This window comes from Eubalaena glacialis, chromosome 4 (genome assembly GCF_028564815.1).
Source record: "Eubalaena glacialis isolate mEubGla1 chromosome 4, mEubGla1.1.hap2.+ XY, whole genome shotgun sequence".
NCBI classification, from domain to species: Eukaryota; Metazoa; Chordata; class Mammalia; order Artiodactyla; family Balaenidae; genus Eubalaena; species Eubalaena glacialis.
The window spans coordinates 175,953,027-175,969,699 of NC_083719.1; the positions used below are offsets into that span (position 1 = coordinate 175,953,027).

Genomic DNA, 16,673 nt, shown 5'->3' on the forward strand with positions numbered 1-16,673 from the left:
ATGTCATGTATCCACCATTATAGTATCATACAGAAGAGTTTCACCACCTTAAAAAAAAAAACCAAGTTCCACCTAATCATCCTTTCTGCTCTCTCCTTGAACCCTTGACAACCATCAATCTTTTTACTGTCTCCACAGTTCTGCCTTTTTCCAGAATGAACAGACACCAATCTTAGCTGTTTTCTGTGTCCCCATCATCCCAGAAGGTGTATATGCAGCCCTGGACCACCTTCCCAGGACATGGTGAGCTCTTATTTTCTTATAGTACCTCTTTCTTTCTTCATGGCTGTGGTTTTTGTGATCTTTATTAATATAGGGAAGGAGTATGGGAATGGTCTGTTATGGTGAAGCTAACATGTCCCTGGTCCTGGAAGGGGATATGGGAATATATGGAAGTAGGGATATATGGATATAACATGTCCCTGGTCCTGGAAGGGGATATGGGGATATATGGATATATATGGAAGTAGCCCTGACATTCATTAACAGCCACCAGTAAGTGATGAGTATAACAGAGAGTTTAGGAAAAGATAGGCTTTTGGGTTATTCAGATGTAGGTTTAGATCCTGGCTCCCCCACTCAGGAGCCATGGTCCCTTGGGCAAGTGATGTGTCCTCTGTGGGAGGCAGCTGCCACTTCTGTAAAACAGGGATCATAGCAGATGCCTCACAATATTGGATTAAAGATTTCATAAGAAACATACGAGCACAGGTGCCAACGTCCAATAAAGAGTAGCTACTCTCATCAAGAACTGAAATCCAGTGCCAAAGACAGTTGTGTCTCCAACATGATACATTGTAATGAAGGTCATGAAAGAGTTAAACTCAAGGAGTTTTAAGCTTACTCAGGAGTACTGTTTTGGAAGCACACAGGAATGAGTGACTAAATCTGTTTTGGGAAGAGATGTCCAGGAAGGCTGCACAGAGAAGGTGACATTTAAGCTTAGACTTAAAGATGAACAGGTGTTTGCCAGTTGAAGAAGGGGAAGAACTGAGATCCAGGGAGAAAGAGCAGTTAAGGAATTGCAACTGTATTCTTTAGATCATTGGTTCTCAACTGGAGGCGACTTTGCCCCCCATGGGGACACTGGCAATGACACTATCAAACTGTTAGAAGAAAACATAGTCAGAACACTGCATGACATAAATCACAGCAAGATCTTTTTTGACCCACCTCCTAGAGAAATGGAAATAAAAACAAAAATAAGTAAATGGGACCTAATGAAACTTAAAAGCTTTTGCACAACAAAGGAAACCGTAAACAAGACGAGAAGACAACCCTTAGAATGGGAGAAAATATTTGCAAATGAAGCAACTGACAAAGGATTAATCTCCAAAATTTACAAGCAGCTCATGCAGCTCAATATCAAAGAAACAAACAACCCAATGCAAAAATGGGCAGAACACCTAAATAGACATTTCTCCAAAGAAGATATACAGATTGCCAACAAACACATGAAAGGATGCTCAACATCACTAATCATTAGAGAAATGCAAATCAAAACTACAATGAGGTATCATCTCACACCTGTCAGAATGTCTGGATGCATTTTTGGTTGTCACTACTGAGCAGGAGCTACTGGCATCCAGCTGGTAGACGCCAGGGATGCTGCTAAACACCTTACAGGGCATCCGTAGCAAAGGATGATCCAGAACCAAATATTGAAAAAACTTGCACTAGATGTTGGAGAGCTACAGAAAGTTGAGACCACAGCCCATATGATCCCAGTCTCACCCATTCAGCCTTTTCTTGGGGGCTCTTGTTTCCAAGTCATTGACTTTGACTCACCCCCTCTAGGATCTCGGGGTATCAGGAATGAGTGAGGCCACGGGGGCTACCTGGAGACCTATGGCAGGTGCTGACCCAGAAGTGAGGGAAAGAAACAAGTGACTCCAAGGGAGGGAGGCCAAGAAACTCCGGAAACCAGTGATGTTTGGGGAAAGCAACCTTCGGTCACCAAGGTGTCTGGTTCCCCCACTTTGTTTTGTTCTCAACTTGTCAGAGCTTGATCAAGGACATGAGCCCGCTTAAGAGGGCATTTAATACTTTATTCCTATTTTCTTATTCTGGTAAAATACATATAACATAAAATTTACCATTTTAACCATTTTATAGCATACAATTCAGTGGCATTAAATGCGTTCACGATGTTGTACAAGCACCATCTATCTAGTTCCAGAACCTTCTCAGCACCCCCAAAGGAAACTCCATATCCATTAGAAGTCACTCTCATTTATTCCCTTCCCCCAGCCCCCGGCAACCATTGATATGCCTTAAACTCTTACATAAATATTCATAGCAGCACTATTCACTATAATGAAAAAGTGGAAAAGAACCAAATGTCCATCAATGGGTGAATAGATCAACAAAATGTGGTCTGTCGATACAATGGAATATTGCTCAGCCATTAAAAGGTATGAAGTTATGACAATGCTACAACATGGATGAACCTCAAAAACATTATGCTGAGTGAAAGAAGCCAGACCCCAAAGTCCACAGAGTATATGATTACATTTAGATGACTTGTCCAGAGCAGGCAAATCCATAGAGACAGAAAAAAGATCAGTGGTTAGCTGCCTTTTAAACTTGACATAGCCTAATAAAAAAAAAAAGGATTTGGCACTTCCCTGGTGGCACAGTAGTTAAGAATCCGCCTGCCAATGCAGGGGACACGGGTTCGAACCCTGGTCCAGGAAGATCCCACATGCCACGGATGCAACTAAGCCCCTGTGCCACAACTACTGAGCCTGCTCTCTAGAGCCTGCAAGCCACAACTACTGAAGCCCGTGTGCCTAGAGCTCGTGCTCTGCAACAAGAGAAGCCACCACAATGAGAAGCCCGCGTGCGCAATGAAGAGTAGTTCCCACTCGCCGCAACTAGAGAAAGCCTGCGCGCAACAACAAAGATCCAATGCAGCCCCAAATAAACATAAATAAAATAAATAAATTTATTTGTAAAAAGGATTTAAAATTGTTATTCATAAAGAGACACTGAATACCCATTAAATTGTTATTTACTGAGCACAGATCATATACATTTGCTCATTGAGTGTATTGAGTTAATTATCATAGGTAGCACCTACTGTTTTCCAGATCAAGTCCAAGAATAACTCATTTAATTCTCACAACAACTCTTTGAGTTAGGTAGGGGGAAATGGAGGTACAAAGAAGTTAAGACACTTGCTCAGGTTTACACAGCAGGCAAAGCAGGGGTTCGAACACAGGTTGGCTGACTCCCTCACCCCTTTGTCAGATGGCTATGTTGCATTGCCTCAGAAGGTACAGATGCATCTCCTGGGATCTGGAAAACAACTAGAACATTATTTCTACAGTCTCTTGCTTCTGATTCACTGCATGGATAACTCCAGAGGAAGAATCTGATTGGTTCGTCTTAAGTTAGAGATGCACACTGGTCTAAAGTGTTGTAGCCATGGGTAGGTAGGTCTTGTGGTATCTGAAGCTCTGGGAAGAAAAGGATTTATCCTAAGGGAGAGGAAGGCAATGGCTGGAAGCTCTGGTGAAGGAACATTTATAGTTTTGGAGGTAAGCAGAGGGAGAGAGGTGTATAGCCTTTGGAGAAAGTCAGCCATGTGTTCAAGTCTTAACTCTGCCATTTTGACAGCTTACCTTGAACAAGTTGCTTAGCATTTAGCACCCCAATATTCTCAATGACTGTTCTCAAGACACTCAAAATGGGGTGATCAAATCAGCACCTCCCCCACTGCACTGATGAGAAGATTAAATCATAGGAGGCACAGAGTAGGAACTCAACCAATGCCACCTGTCATTTATCAGAAGCAGCCCCTTGGCAGCAGGGCCAGGAATGATGGAAGCTGATGACTTCCTCCATCCAGTAGCTGACCTCTCCATGTCACACCTCACTTCAGGCACAGTCTCCATGCAGGGAGCCAACCTCTCAGCAGTGACTGAATTCATCCTCATCGGCTTCTCCACCTTCCCCCACCTTCAGCTGATGTTCTTCCTGCTGTACCTGCTGATATACCTGTTCACGCTGCTGGGGAACCTCCTCATCATGGCCACCATCTGGAGCGAGCGCAGCCTCCACATGCCCATGTACCTCTTCCTGTGCGCCCTCTCCATCTCCGAGGTCCTCTACACCTTCACCATCATCCCACGCATGCTGGCTGACCTGCTCTCCACCCACCACACCATCGCCCTCATGGCCTGTGCCAGCCAGATGTTCTTCTCCTTCACGTTTGGCTTCACCCACTCCTTCCTGCTCACCGTCATGGGCTACGACCGCTACGTGGCCATCTGCCACCCCCTGCGCTACAACGTGCTCATGAGTCCCCATGGCTGTGCCTGCCTGGTGGCCTGGTCCTGGGCTGGAGGCTCAGTCATGGGGCTAGTGGTGACATCAGGCATTTTCTACCTCACCTTTTGTGGACCCAATGTGATCCACCATTTCTTCTGCCACATGCCACCTGTAGCGAACTTAGCCTGTGGGGACAACGTGTCCACCGTGGCCATGGGCGTGGGCCTGGTGTGTGTCACTGCCCTGCTGGGCTGCTGTCTCCTCATCCTTCTGTCTTATGCCTTCATCGTGGCCGCCATCTTGAGGATCCCCTCAGCCGAGGGCCGGCACAAGGCCTTCTCCACGTGTGCATCCCACCTCACCGTGGTGGTCGTGCACTATGGCTTTGCCTCTGTCATCTACCTCAAGCCCAAGGGTCCCCAGTCTCTGGAAGGGGATACCCTGATGGGCATCACCTACACAGTACTCATCCCCTTCCTCAGTCCTATAGTTTTCAGTCTCAGGAACAAGGAGCTGAAGAATGCCATGAAAAAGACCTTCCTCAACAAATTCTTTCTCCATAGCTCCTGAAATGGCAGGTTTTGTAACAGGAGGTGTGGCACGTAGAGGCACTTCAGTCTATCATCTGTAAAATGGGAATAATCATGCTGCATTGGTGATGATTCCTGTTTGTGAATTTCCACTCGTCCCCACTCAGCAACTTCTCTATAAATGTTAGATGTCTGCTTTCTCTCCTTTTCCCCAGTCTGGTTGACCTCATTCCTCCTGCATTCACTGGAGTCACAATCTCCCCAATATTGACCTTGTGAGTCAACTTCCTCCTGTTTACTGTGCCTGAGAGCAGCATGAAAGAGGGGACGCCCATGTCCTGTGTTGGGGAACCTGCGTGCATAATTTGTCTTCACTGTGTGAAGGAGGGATGCTTGCTCTACGTAAAACAATGATGACATAAACAGCGACAGTGATCTGGTGCCTGCTGTGTATCAAGAACTGCACTCTATGCTTTGGAGACCTCATCTCTCTCATGTATCATATTGAGGGAAGGAAAACATTGTTGACTGTTGTTGTTTTCCATTTCAAGTCTTCACATTTTTGGAGGTAGGGTGTCTTCTCCTAGGAGTTGCTTTTTTTGGCTGAGTGAATACAGATTGGCTAAGGATACAATTATACAATACAATTTGGCTAAGGATACAAATTATAGAAAGAAGAGAGAGGGGATCTGAACTTCTCCTTCTGAGATAAGCAATATGGAAAGAGATGGGGGAAGACATGGGAGAGGGAAGATGAAGTGGTGGCTGGTTTGAGGAATAGGGGAGGAACACTTAGAAAAACCAGATTGCTAGCAGTTGATGGGGACCTAGGAGGGGATGATGGACCCAGTGGCTGGTGAAGGAATACGGGGAAAGAGCAGGGACATAAATGGACATTTTATAAGGTTAATAAAGTACCTGATGTAAATCCCCTTTCTGGACGCCCTTGAAATCCTCAATAAAAATCCATTTCCCTGTCATGGGTTGTGGAGTCAGATAGATTGGGGGGATGCATCCACAGGCTGGGCCTGCTTCAAGGGAAGAGCTCAGGCAGAATCAGGTAGCTGTTTTGGGTTACGCTACATTTTTAAATGAGGCCATGGACCCAGTGAGGTTTGGTACTTGTCCAAAATCAAGAAGCCAGGTAGGTTCATGGATGTAGAATGGGGTCGGCTGAGTGAGTCTTCTGTAGTAATGGGTCTCCAACTTGAGGGCACATCAGAATCAGGCTGCTGGGTCCCACTTCAGAGTGTCTAATTCAGTAGGTCTGTGGGGTTGGGCAGGGGGGACTCTAGAATCTTCATTTCTAACAAGCTCCCAGGTGATGCTGCAGCTGGTCTGAGGATGACACTTTGGGAACCACTGCTCTAAAGAATCCTTAGCTCAAATATGAAGCCACATATTTGAGTTGGAGGCAGAAGTAGCTTTTCTGTCTCACCCTTTCTCTCTCTCTCTCTCTCTCCCTCCCTTCCCCCTTTCCCTCTCTCCCTCCTTCCTTCCTCCCTTTCTTCCTTTCTTTTTAATAGTGATGAAGATAACAGCTTCCCATTTGTTAAGCATTTATCATCAGCTATTATGGTCTTTAAAAAAATACCTGTATTGAAATGTACTTTACATACCATATAACATACCCATATGAAGCTATGTGTAATCATTACCACAGCGAATTTAGAACATTTTCCTCACCTCCAAAAGAAAGCTGTACCTTTTAGCTATCACCTCTCTTTCTTCCTTTCCTTCCAGTCCTAAGCAACCACTAATCTACTGTCTATAGATTTGACTTATCTGGACATTTCATATACATGGAATCATATGATATTTATCATTTTGTGTCTGGCTTCTTTCATGTAGCATGTTTTCAAGGTGTATCCATGTCACAGCATGTATCACTAATTTCATTCCTTTTTTATAGCTGAATAAAGTTGCATTGTTTGGATATATGACATTTTGTTTATCCATCCATCTGTTGATACATTTTTTGGCTGTTTCCACAATTTGGCCACCATGAGTGTTTCTGCTATAAACATTCATGTACAAGTTTTTGCGTGGACCTATGTTTTCATTTTGGGAGGTATATACCTTTCAGCGGAATGGATGGGTCATATGGTAACTCTATGTTTAGTTATTTGAGGAACTGCTAGACTTTTTTCTAAAGAGGTTGCACCATTTTTCATCCCCACCAGCAGCGTATGAGGGTTCCAGTTTCTCCACATCCTCACCAACGTTTGTTGTTGTCTAACTTTCTGATTGTAGTCGTTCTAGAGGTATCTAATTGTGGTTTTTTGTTTTTTTTTTTTAATTTATTTTATTTTTGGCTGCATTGGGTCTTCGTTGCCGCGTGCGGGCTTTCTCTCGTTTCGGCGAGCGGGGGCTACTCTTCGTTGTGGTGCGCGGGCTCTCATTGCGGTGGCTTCTCTTGTTGCAGAGCACGGGCTCTAGGCGTGCAGGCTTCAGTAGTTGTGGCACGTGGGCTCAGTAGTTGTGGCTCACGGGCTCTAGAGCTCAGGCTCAGTAGTCGTGGCGCATGGGCTTAATTGCTCCGTGGCATGTGAGATCTTCCCGGACCAGGGCTCGAACCCGTGTCCCCTGCATTGGCAGGCGGATTCTTAACCACTGCGCCACCAGGGAAGCCCTCTAATTGTGGTTTTGATTAGCATTTCCCTGATGGATAAAGAAAGGTAAGGTCTTAAATGCTTTACACACATCAGTTCTTTTACTCCACGAGGGAGGTCAGATTATTAGTTCCATTTTCAAGATGAGGAAATTGAGATATAAAGAGATTAAGTCTGTTAGCTAAATCTTTCTCCTGAAGTGGAAAAAAGCTAGAATTCATTAAGTTGGAGCTGGGGCTCAGAAGCATACACTTCTCAGGGGTTATGAGGAGGGGAGGCCAGCTGTTCCAGGAAGAGATGAAAACCTGGATTGGAAAGAAAAGACCGGTTTTAGCAGGCACCAAATGAAATAAGCCCAGACCTTGAAAATATGCTGACCTCAGGGGGTTAGGAAGAAACGCCCAATGTGAGAGGACTGGGGAGACATAACCTAACCTTGACAAAAACAGGCTATAGGCATTCTGTGTTTGGTTTTCCTTAGCGGTGGTATTAATATGGAAAAGAGTGTCATGTTTAAACATGAAGTGGCTTGAGCTAAAACAAACAAAACAAAAAGAACTGGATCCTTTTAAAGCCAGATTCCTGGGTTATATTGAGAAGACTTAAGACAGTTAATGAGCAATATTTGGGGACATCCTTTGCTTCCCCTATAAATGGTGAAGGAATACCAGATATAAGGACTGCCCCTCTTGAAGCTGTCACGTGCAAGGAATGTTTAAGTGGCCAGCACAAGCCTTGAGGTGTAGCCAGTGCTCTTTGGCAAATCACAGATCTGGAGACTTTTCAAATATACCGATTGTCCTGGGAAATATGGAAGAGTCAGACTATGTGAATATGAAGGAGCTGACGGCAAAGGTGACTTCTGAATTATATCCAAGAAGTGCCAGTGTGGTTCCCTGTGGTCATAATAGAAAAAATCAACTTACTCTACTTTGATTGACCAATGACAACACTTTCTGAAATTTAAATAAACCATATTTTTACTCCTTTACTTTATTTACTATTAGTTGTATTGTAAATTTAAAATGACCAAAGAAGTTGAACTTAGTGAATGTATGTTGTTTCTCTAAGTGGCATATTCTAGACCCAAGGGCTGGATCAGGGCTAGAAGAATGAGGCAGGGTCATGAACCTGCAGTGCTGCTTCCTGTCTTTATTTAAAATGTTGATATATTGTTCATCGTGAATTTTTTGCGTTAATTTTGATTTTGTAAAATATCGCATAAAATATGATTTATCTTAATTACTGAATTTTGTGGTGGCCCCCTAAATTTAGTTGTCAATGTGAGTGTCTCACTTGCCTGACCCTAGTCTTGATACTGTTAGACATCCCTATCTCCCCCAACCCCCGAAAATACCTTGCCTTTATTTTCCCTGCAACAGTTCAAAAATTTGAAGCCATCATTCACTTATCTGGTGATGGAAAATAGAGATAAATGCCAAAACATCAGTGTAAACACAAGCAGCATCTTTGGGTGATGACCCTCCCATCACAGGAGTGAAGACAGCCCTGCCCCTCTGCCCGCTAGTGTTGGCTAGGACCACCCCGCCCCCCCAGGGCCTGTCCTCACCTCCCCTCTATTATTCAGTTTCCACTTTCTTATGTTCTTCCACCACCTGCATTCCTAGCTGTTTGCCATTCCTTACTAATGGTACCCGCTGTGCCACATGCTTTGGTATCCTCAAGGTGGGGCCAGAGCCCAGAGAGGTGATTAAAGGGCCTGGAGCACAGAGAAAGGCTGCTGATGGGGAGATCTCCAGACTTTAGGGGTCCCCCCTCCTGGTGCTAATGGAGCCACCGTGGGCTTCCATGCTAACTGCTCAAGGCAAAGACTGTCCTGAGTGACGCAACCTGCTGCCTTCTCTTCTCTTGTTCTGCTCTTCCCCAGTGTTGACCCTGACAGCCGTGCTTGTGGATGAAAGTCCAGTCCCCTCCTCAAGGATGTTTTTCTTCTCCTCCACCCTCAACCCCCACAAGTTGTCTCTGCCCAGCAGCCAGAAGGATCTTTCTAAAGGGAAAACTTGAAAAATCACCTGTCTGTTTATACCCTTGGGACACAGTACAAATTCTCCTGTGGTCAGGTCCATGCTTCATCTTCAACATTACACCCCAGCCCTCCCCAGCTCTTCAGCCTCTCTAACATCCTGGTTATTCCTGCAATAAACCAAGCACACTCAGACCTTACAGGCTTTGCCCATGCTGCTGCTTCTACCTGGAATACCCTTCCGCTGGCATAACCTACACATCCGTAGGTTTGACCTTAAATGTCACCTCCTCAGGAAAGCCTTCCCTGATTTCCCCATACTGAGTCACCACTCCTATTATAAGCACTCATAGCAACTTCTTTCTTTCCTCATAGCAACTTCTTTCTTTCCTCATAGCTTTTATCACAATGCATCATATATATTAATTAGTGTGATTATTTGTTTAATAGCCACGTCTTCCCCTCTCAGCTGCAAGCACTGAGATCAGTGTCACATCTAATCAGTTCCATGTTGAATCCCCAGTGGCATCTGAAAACATGCCTGGCACACAGTAGATAATCAATAAATGTTTGTTAAGTAAGTAAGCAGGGTTTATCATCCTCGGAACTGTTGGCACTTGAGGTTGGCTCATTCTTTGCAGCGGGGTCTGTTCCGTGCATTGCAGGATGTTGAGCAGCATCCATCACCTTCACCCACTAGATATTGTAACACATCTCCTCCTCTTTCAGTTGCAATAATCAAAAATGTCTACAGAAACTTCCAAGTGTCCTCTGGAGGCTCTGAGAGCCACTTGAGGACAGAAATGAGGGAAGACTTGGCTGATGCTCCCAAGCTGCAGAGTCACACCCCTTTTGGTGGCCCTTAGCACCTGGTCCATATCTTGGTGAGAGCCCTGACATTTCTCTGTGTGTCTTTCCACCAAGCACTATGTAAACTCTTCAAAGAGAGAGGCTAGCAACAGACCCATCTCTGTACTCCCAAAACTAGCACAGGATTTAACACAGAGAAGACAATTAATTATTAAATAAATCTTAAAAAATTGGCATTTATTAAGTGCTTATTGGTTGCCAGTCACTGTCAATTGCCCTACATAGATATTATTTAATTCTCAGAACTATCCTAAGAGGTGGCTACCTTATCATTAAACCTATTTTAATGATGGGAAACTGAGGCTGAGAGATTACGTGTGATTTAACCAAAGCCACTTTGCTTCATCACTTACTCACTGCACAGCCCTATTTACAATTCTGAGCAACTCTTTCTTTTCTCTTTAGAGTGCAAGGTATCACCTGTCTCCCTGCCCATCAGCTGTTGCCATAGAGATGAGTTGTGGGGACCACGCTTAGAGACTAGTAGCCATAGAAATGAGGCTGTTTGTGTAGAAGGGGATCCTGGGAGAAAGGGGGAGGTCAGGAAGCTCAGTTGGTGTAGAATTTCTGCCAACAGCACCCCCTTCTAGACAAAAATGCTCTCCATTGAGGTCCCACTCCTTTGGCCACATTGATAACCCAGGTGATAGTCAAAGTTGGTGGACAACTGAACATTTCCTCAACCAATGCCTCTGTTTCCAAGCTCATTAAGCAAAACTTGAAATTATAATATCATCCTAACTACTGTTTATTGAGCATATCCATGTGCCAGGCACCATGCTAAGCCCTTCACAAACATTGTCTTACTTCAGTCTCATAACTGTCTTAGAAGGTAGGTGCTTTTTCGTCGTTACAGGGTACGCTCAGAGAAAGGAACTGACCTGCCTGTGGACACACAGCAACACATGAGAGCAAATATCCCCATGTCCACTCCAACAGTGTTAATAAGTTTGAAAATTTTTTGTCCATCCGATTGGATGGGGAAAATAGCACCTAACCGTTACCTTCATTTACCTTCATTCTTCTAAATTAATTTAGTTAACAAATTTTTGAAAGCCTACCATATGCTGTGTAGGAATACAGCAGTGGACAAAATGAACCAAGAGTCCTTGACCTCCTCAAAACAACATTCCAGCTGGCAGAGACAGACTTCATTAAGCAGATACACGTCAGGAGGTAATAAGCATGTGGGAGACAAATAAAGCATATCAGGGAGGTAGGACACGGCCAGGGGTGTTTCAATTTTGTGTAGTATGGTTAAAGAAGGGCTCTATGAGATTTGAGCAGAAAAGACTCCAAATAATTGAAATCTGAGTTTCTGTTTTCTTAGATAAGAAAGACTGTGGGAGAATGATGTGTGTGTGTGTGTGTGTGTGTGTGAAGGAGAGGGGGGCAGGGAGAGAGAGAGAGGGAGAAGGAGATGGGAAGAGGGGGAAAAGAGGGAGGGAGAGAGAGGGAGTGGAAGAGGAAAAGAGAGAAAAGGAGAGGAAAACAACAGAGGAAGGGAGGGAGGGATGGACAAAGTGAGGGAGGGAGAGAGAAAAAGTAAGGATGATAATGTCAACAAGAACATCCAAGGTTTGGATACATTAAGTTTGAGATGCCTACTAGATATCCACTTGGAGATATTGAATAGGCAGTTGGATAGGAATAAATATAAGACTCTGGGGATCACCTGTGTGCATAAGGTACATAAACACATGGTACTAGGTGGGATCCCCAGGGAGAGAGGATGCTGATGAAGTCCAAGGACTGAATGGTTTTAATGGCTGACTTGTGTTCCATTTATGAATGAACCAGTATTTGTTTAACCGTCCATTATTAATGGATATATCTAAGTTTTACAATCTTACATGTCACAGCTCTGAACATTCCATTATTTACTCAGATGTGGAATATATAAGATGTCTATCTAATTAGGTTTCAATCTAATTAGATATCCATCTAATTAGGGAGGCAAGATTTAAACTCAGATTATCCTGACCTCAACACAGCTTTTCACACACTGTTTCCCACTGCTTTGGAGGGCAGTGAGGTTTCTCATAGTAAACATTACAAGCCGACATTCTGGTTTGTATAGTATTCTGTGGATTACACTGGTCCACCCAGGAAATATCAGTTAATCAATTATATCTTCCAAGTACTATGCTGGTGCTGGGTGTGACGGTGGGCAAGATGGACAGATTTCCTGACCTCAGGAAGCTGATGATAGCCTAATGAATCATGATAAGTTAGCATAAGACATTGAGTCCCCGACTCATTGTGGATACCCAATCACATTCCAGGTTTTCTTTCCATTTGGTTATTAGTAGGCTCAGAGGCCAAGTTGACTTTGATGAAGAAAATGAAAGAACCTAGCTTATATTCTTGTCTAGACTTTCCTTGTTGCCAGGAGAGGGGATCATCTCAGGATCAGTGTGAAAGAGTAACTCAGGAATTCCTACAAGTCCAAAACTTTAAAATCTGGAATCTATAGAAATATTCCATCAATGTCCCAAGGTTGCATGCTCCAGTGTATGGTGGGCTCCAATTGCCCATCTGTGGTTTAAGAGGCTCTTAGGGGGCTTTCCTGGTGGCGCAGTGGTTGAAAATCTGCCTGCCAATGCAGGGGACATGGGTTCGAGCCCTGGTCTGGGACGATCCCACATGCCGCGGAGCAACTAGGCCCGTGAGCCACAACTACTGAGCCTGCGCGTCTGGAGCCTGTGCTCCGCAACAAGAGAGGCCGCGACAGTGAGAGGCCCGCGCACCGCGATGAAGAGCGGTCCCCACTTGCCGCAACTAGAGAAAGCCCTCGCACAGAAACGAAGACCCAACACAGCCAAAAATAAATAAATAAATAAATTAAAAAAAAAAAAAAAGGCTCTTAGGATACTGACGAGATTGATTCGAAAATGGGCTAGTCCTCCTTGGATGGGGGACTCACAAAACCCATTGTAGGACAATGCTGTGTGAAGCAGTGGGTGGAAAGGCCTGGGAATCAGAAAAGACCCACAAGGGAAACCTTGCCCTTCTAACTTGTGTGATCTTGGATGAATCATGCAACAATTTTGAGCCTCAGTTTCCCCTCTGTCAAGTGAAGTGGATGTGAGTTTATCTGCCCTGATATCCAGTTGTGAGGCTGTAATGAGGTAATGTATTTGAGGGGTAACATGAAACATGGAGTACATTATGAAAGGAGGATGATCTAGGATCCTCGTTTTGACTGGAATTTTTTCCACATCTTCCCACTGCATAGTAACATGAGATGTTATTACTGCTCACGTTATAGAGAAAGACTGAATTCAACTTTAGGGAAATGATGTATAGTTTACTATTCAACTTACATGTTTTTTTAACTTTGGCTAATTGACTATTACTTATGCATGATAATTACATTTATTGTTGTACAAAACTGTATCACCATAAACTAGTGTCCATTAAGTATTATAAATTGCTATTTTGAGTGCATAAATTCATATTCTGAAAAGCTATAAATTTGTCAAGGGACTTTTAATTGAGATATAATTGACATATAACAGTGTATAAGTTTAGGGTGTACAATGTGCTGAAGGGATACATTTATATATTGCAATATGATTACCACTGCAGTATTAGCTAACACCTCTATCATGTCACATAATTATCATATCTTTTTGGGGGGTGGGAAAGATTAAGATCTAGTCTCTTAGCAACTTTGAAATTTATAATACAGTATTACTATCTATACTAACAATGCTGTGTTTTTGACCCCCAGATCTTGTTTGTCTTCTGGTTGATCTACTGGTTGCAAATTTGTGCCCTTAAACAGCATCTCCCCAATTGCCCCAACCCTCAGCCCCCGACAACCATCATTCTACTCTGTTTTTACAAGTTTACCTTTTTAAGATTCCATTTATAAGGGATATCATACAGTATCTGCCATTCTCTTGAATACATGGATTTTCAACAAATTATAAGTAATATTGAGTATGGTCAACCTTAAATCCCCCCTCACACCCATGGGGGATCATTAAACCAGTGTGACCATTGGATACACCTTCATTCTGGGCTCTGCACTCATTATTGCCGTTCAACAGTTACCCACTGGTCTATGTGCCAAGTCACTTTCTAACACAGCAGGTGATTTCTCACCATGGGACTTCTTTCCTTGACCTAACTATACAGACTTCTCTGTCTCTCTGCAGCTGCTCAAGAGTCACACTTGAAACGTGGAGGTATCCTCAACATTTTCTGAGTCTGCTTATTACAGATACGTGCAATGCTGAAATTTAGGGTGTTTTGCTGTCCTCTGCTGTAATCTGGCTTAGTCTTCTGTAGCCTCACAAAAGTTGGGTTGTAGCTACCTGCTGCTGCCTAGAGGAGGGTGGAGGCCTGAATTATTGCATTTCTCTTTGCCATATGGGTCGATGGTGATGGGAGTAATTAGACCACCCTGGTTTCTGGCAGGAGAAGAACAGATCCCAGGTTTAAGGCTATCTGACAAAATGTCCTGCAACAGATAACAATCAATGAATCTGACTTTCTGTGTGTTATCAACTCATACATCGTTCCACCCTGAATACATTCATGAGGCTGTTTAACCACTTTGCAAACATTTGGACGTTGCCTACAGGGTCCTTGTAAACCATAAAGCATCAGACAAATATAGGTTATTACATGCTTACAGGGTGTCATCTCTAAAGGTAGCATGTGGTAACCTAATTTAGCCATTTCCAAGGAATTCCTCCCAGATAATCACATTTTTTCTGGGTAGAGTTTGCTAAGGAAGGTCTTTTTCATGGCATTCTTCAGCTCCTTGTTCCTGAGGCTGAAGATGATGGGGCTGAGGAAGGGAGTGAGGACTGTGTAGGTGATGTCCATCAGGGTATCCCCTTCCAGAGACTGGGGACCCTTGGGCTTGAGGTAGATGACAGAGGCAAAGCCATAGTGCACGACCACCACGGTGAGGTGGGATGCACACGTGGAGAAGGCCTTGTGCCGGCCCTCGGCTGAGGGGATCCTCAAGATGGCGGCCACGATGAAGGCATAAGACAGAAGGATGAGGAGACAGCAGCCCAGCAGAGCAGTGATACACACCAGGCCCACGCCCATGGCCACTACTTGTACATCAGTACCACGGGCCAACTTCAATAGTGGGGGCACATGACAAGCAAAATGGCCGACCTCACTGGGTCCACAAAAGGTGAGTTGGAAAATGGCAGATGTCACCAGTAACCCAATGACTGAGCCTCCAGCCCAGGACCAGGCCACCAGGCAGGCACAGCCATGGGGGCTCATGAGCACGTTGTAGCGCAGGGGGTGGCAGATGGCCACGTAGCGGTCGTAGCCCATGACGGTGAGCAGGAAGGAGTGGGTGAAACCAAACGTGAAGGAGAAGAACATCTGGCTGGCACAGGCCATGAGGGCGATGGTGTGGTGGGTGGAGAGCAGGTCGGCCAGCATGCATGGGATGATGGCAAAGGTGTAGAGGACCTCGGAAAGGGAGAGGGCACACAGGAAGAGGTACATGGGCGTGTGGAGGCTGTGCTCGCTCCAGATGGTGGCCATGATGAGGAGGTTCCCCAGCAGCGTGAACAGGTACATCAGCAGGAACAGCAGGAAGAACATCAGCTGAAGGTGGGGGAAGGTGGAGAAGCCGATGAGGATGAATTCAGTCACTGCTGAGAGGTTGGCTCCCTGCATGGAGACTGTGCCTGAAGTGAGGTGTGACATGGAGAGGTCAGCTACTGGATGGAGAAAGGTCATCAGCTTCCACCATTCCTGACCCTGCCCAAGGGGCTGCTCCTGAAAAATGACAGGTAGATTTGGTTGAGTTCCTACTCTGTGCCTCCTATGGTTTAATCTTCTCATCAGTGCAGTGGGGGAGGTGCTGATTTGATCACCCCATTTTGAGTGTCTTGAGAATACTCATTGAGAATATTGAGATGCTAAATGCTAAGCAATTTGTTCAAGGTGAGCTGTCAAAATGGCAGAGTTAAGACTTGAACACATGGCTGACTTTCTCCAAAGGCTATACACCTCTCTCCCTCTGCTTACCTCCAAAACTATAAATGTTCCTTCACCAGAGCTTCCAGCCATTGCCTTCCTCTCCCTTAGGATAAATCCTTTTCTTCCCAGAGCTTCAGATACCACAAGACCTACCTACCCATGGCTACAACACTTTAGACCAGTGTGCATCTCTAACTTAAGACGAACCAATCAGATTCTTCCTCTGGAGTTATCCATGCAATGAATCAGAAGCAAGAGACTGTGTGGAAATAATGTTCTAGTTGTTTTCCAGATCCCAGGAGGTGCATCTGTACCTCCTGAGGCAATGCAACATAGCCATCAAAGAAAGGGATGAAGGAGTCAAGGAGTTCGAATCCCTGCTTTACCCACTGTGTAAACTTGAGCAAGTTTCTTTAGCTCTCTGTTCCTCCA

The 16,673-nt window shown here is 44.6% G+C and overlaps 2 protein-coding genes across 2 annotated transcripts; one reads left to right on the forward strand and one right to left on the reverse strand.

Moving 5' to 3' along the window:
• The first annotated feature begins 3,897 nt into the window (after positions 1-3,897).
• Positions 3,898-4,845, forward strand: LOC133090327 (olfactory receptor 10H1-like). The gene has a single exon (XM_061188701.1). The coding sequence runs from the start codon at positions 3,898-3,900 to the stop codon at positions 4,843-4,845; it is 948 nt and encodes a 315-aa protein (XP_061044684.1).
• Positions 4,846-14,987: 10,142 nt separating this feature from the next.
• On the reverse strand, positions 14,988-15,935 carry LOC133090328 (olfactory receptor 10H1-like). The gene has a single exon (XM_061188702.1). The coding sequence runs from the start codon at positions 15,933-15,935 to the stop codon at positions 14,988-14,990; it is 948 nt and encodes a 315-aa protein (XP_061044685.1).
• Positions 15,936-16,673: the final 738 nt, after the last annotated feature.

Excerpts from the sequence above, each read along its gene's own strand:
- LOC133090327 (XM_061188701.1), top strand. The coding sequence starts at position 3,898 with ATGCAGGGAGCCAACCTCTCAGCAGTGACTGAATTCATCCTCATCGGC.
- LOC133090328 (XM_061188702.1), bottom strand. The coding sequence starts at position 15,935 with ATGCAGGGAGCCAACCTCTCAGCAGTGACTGAATTCATCCTCATCGGC.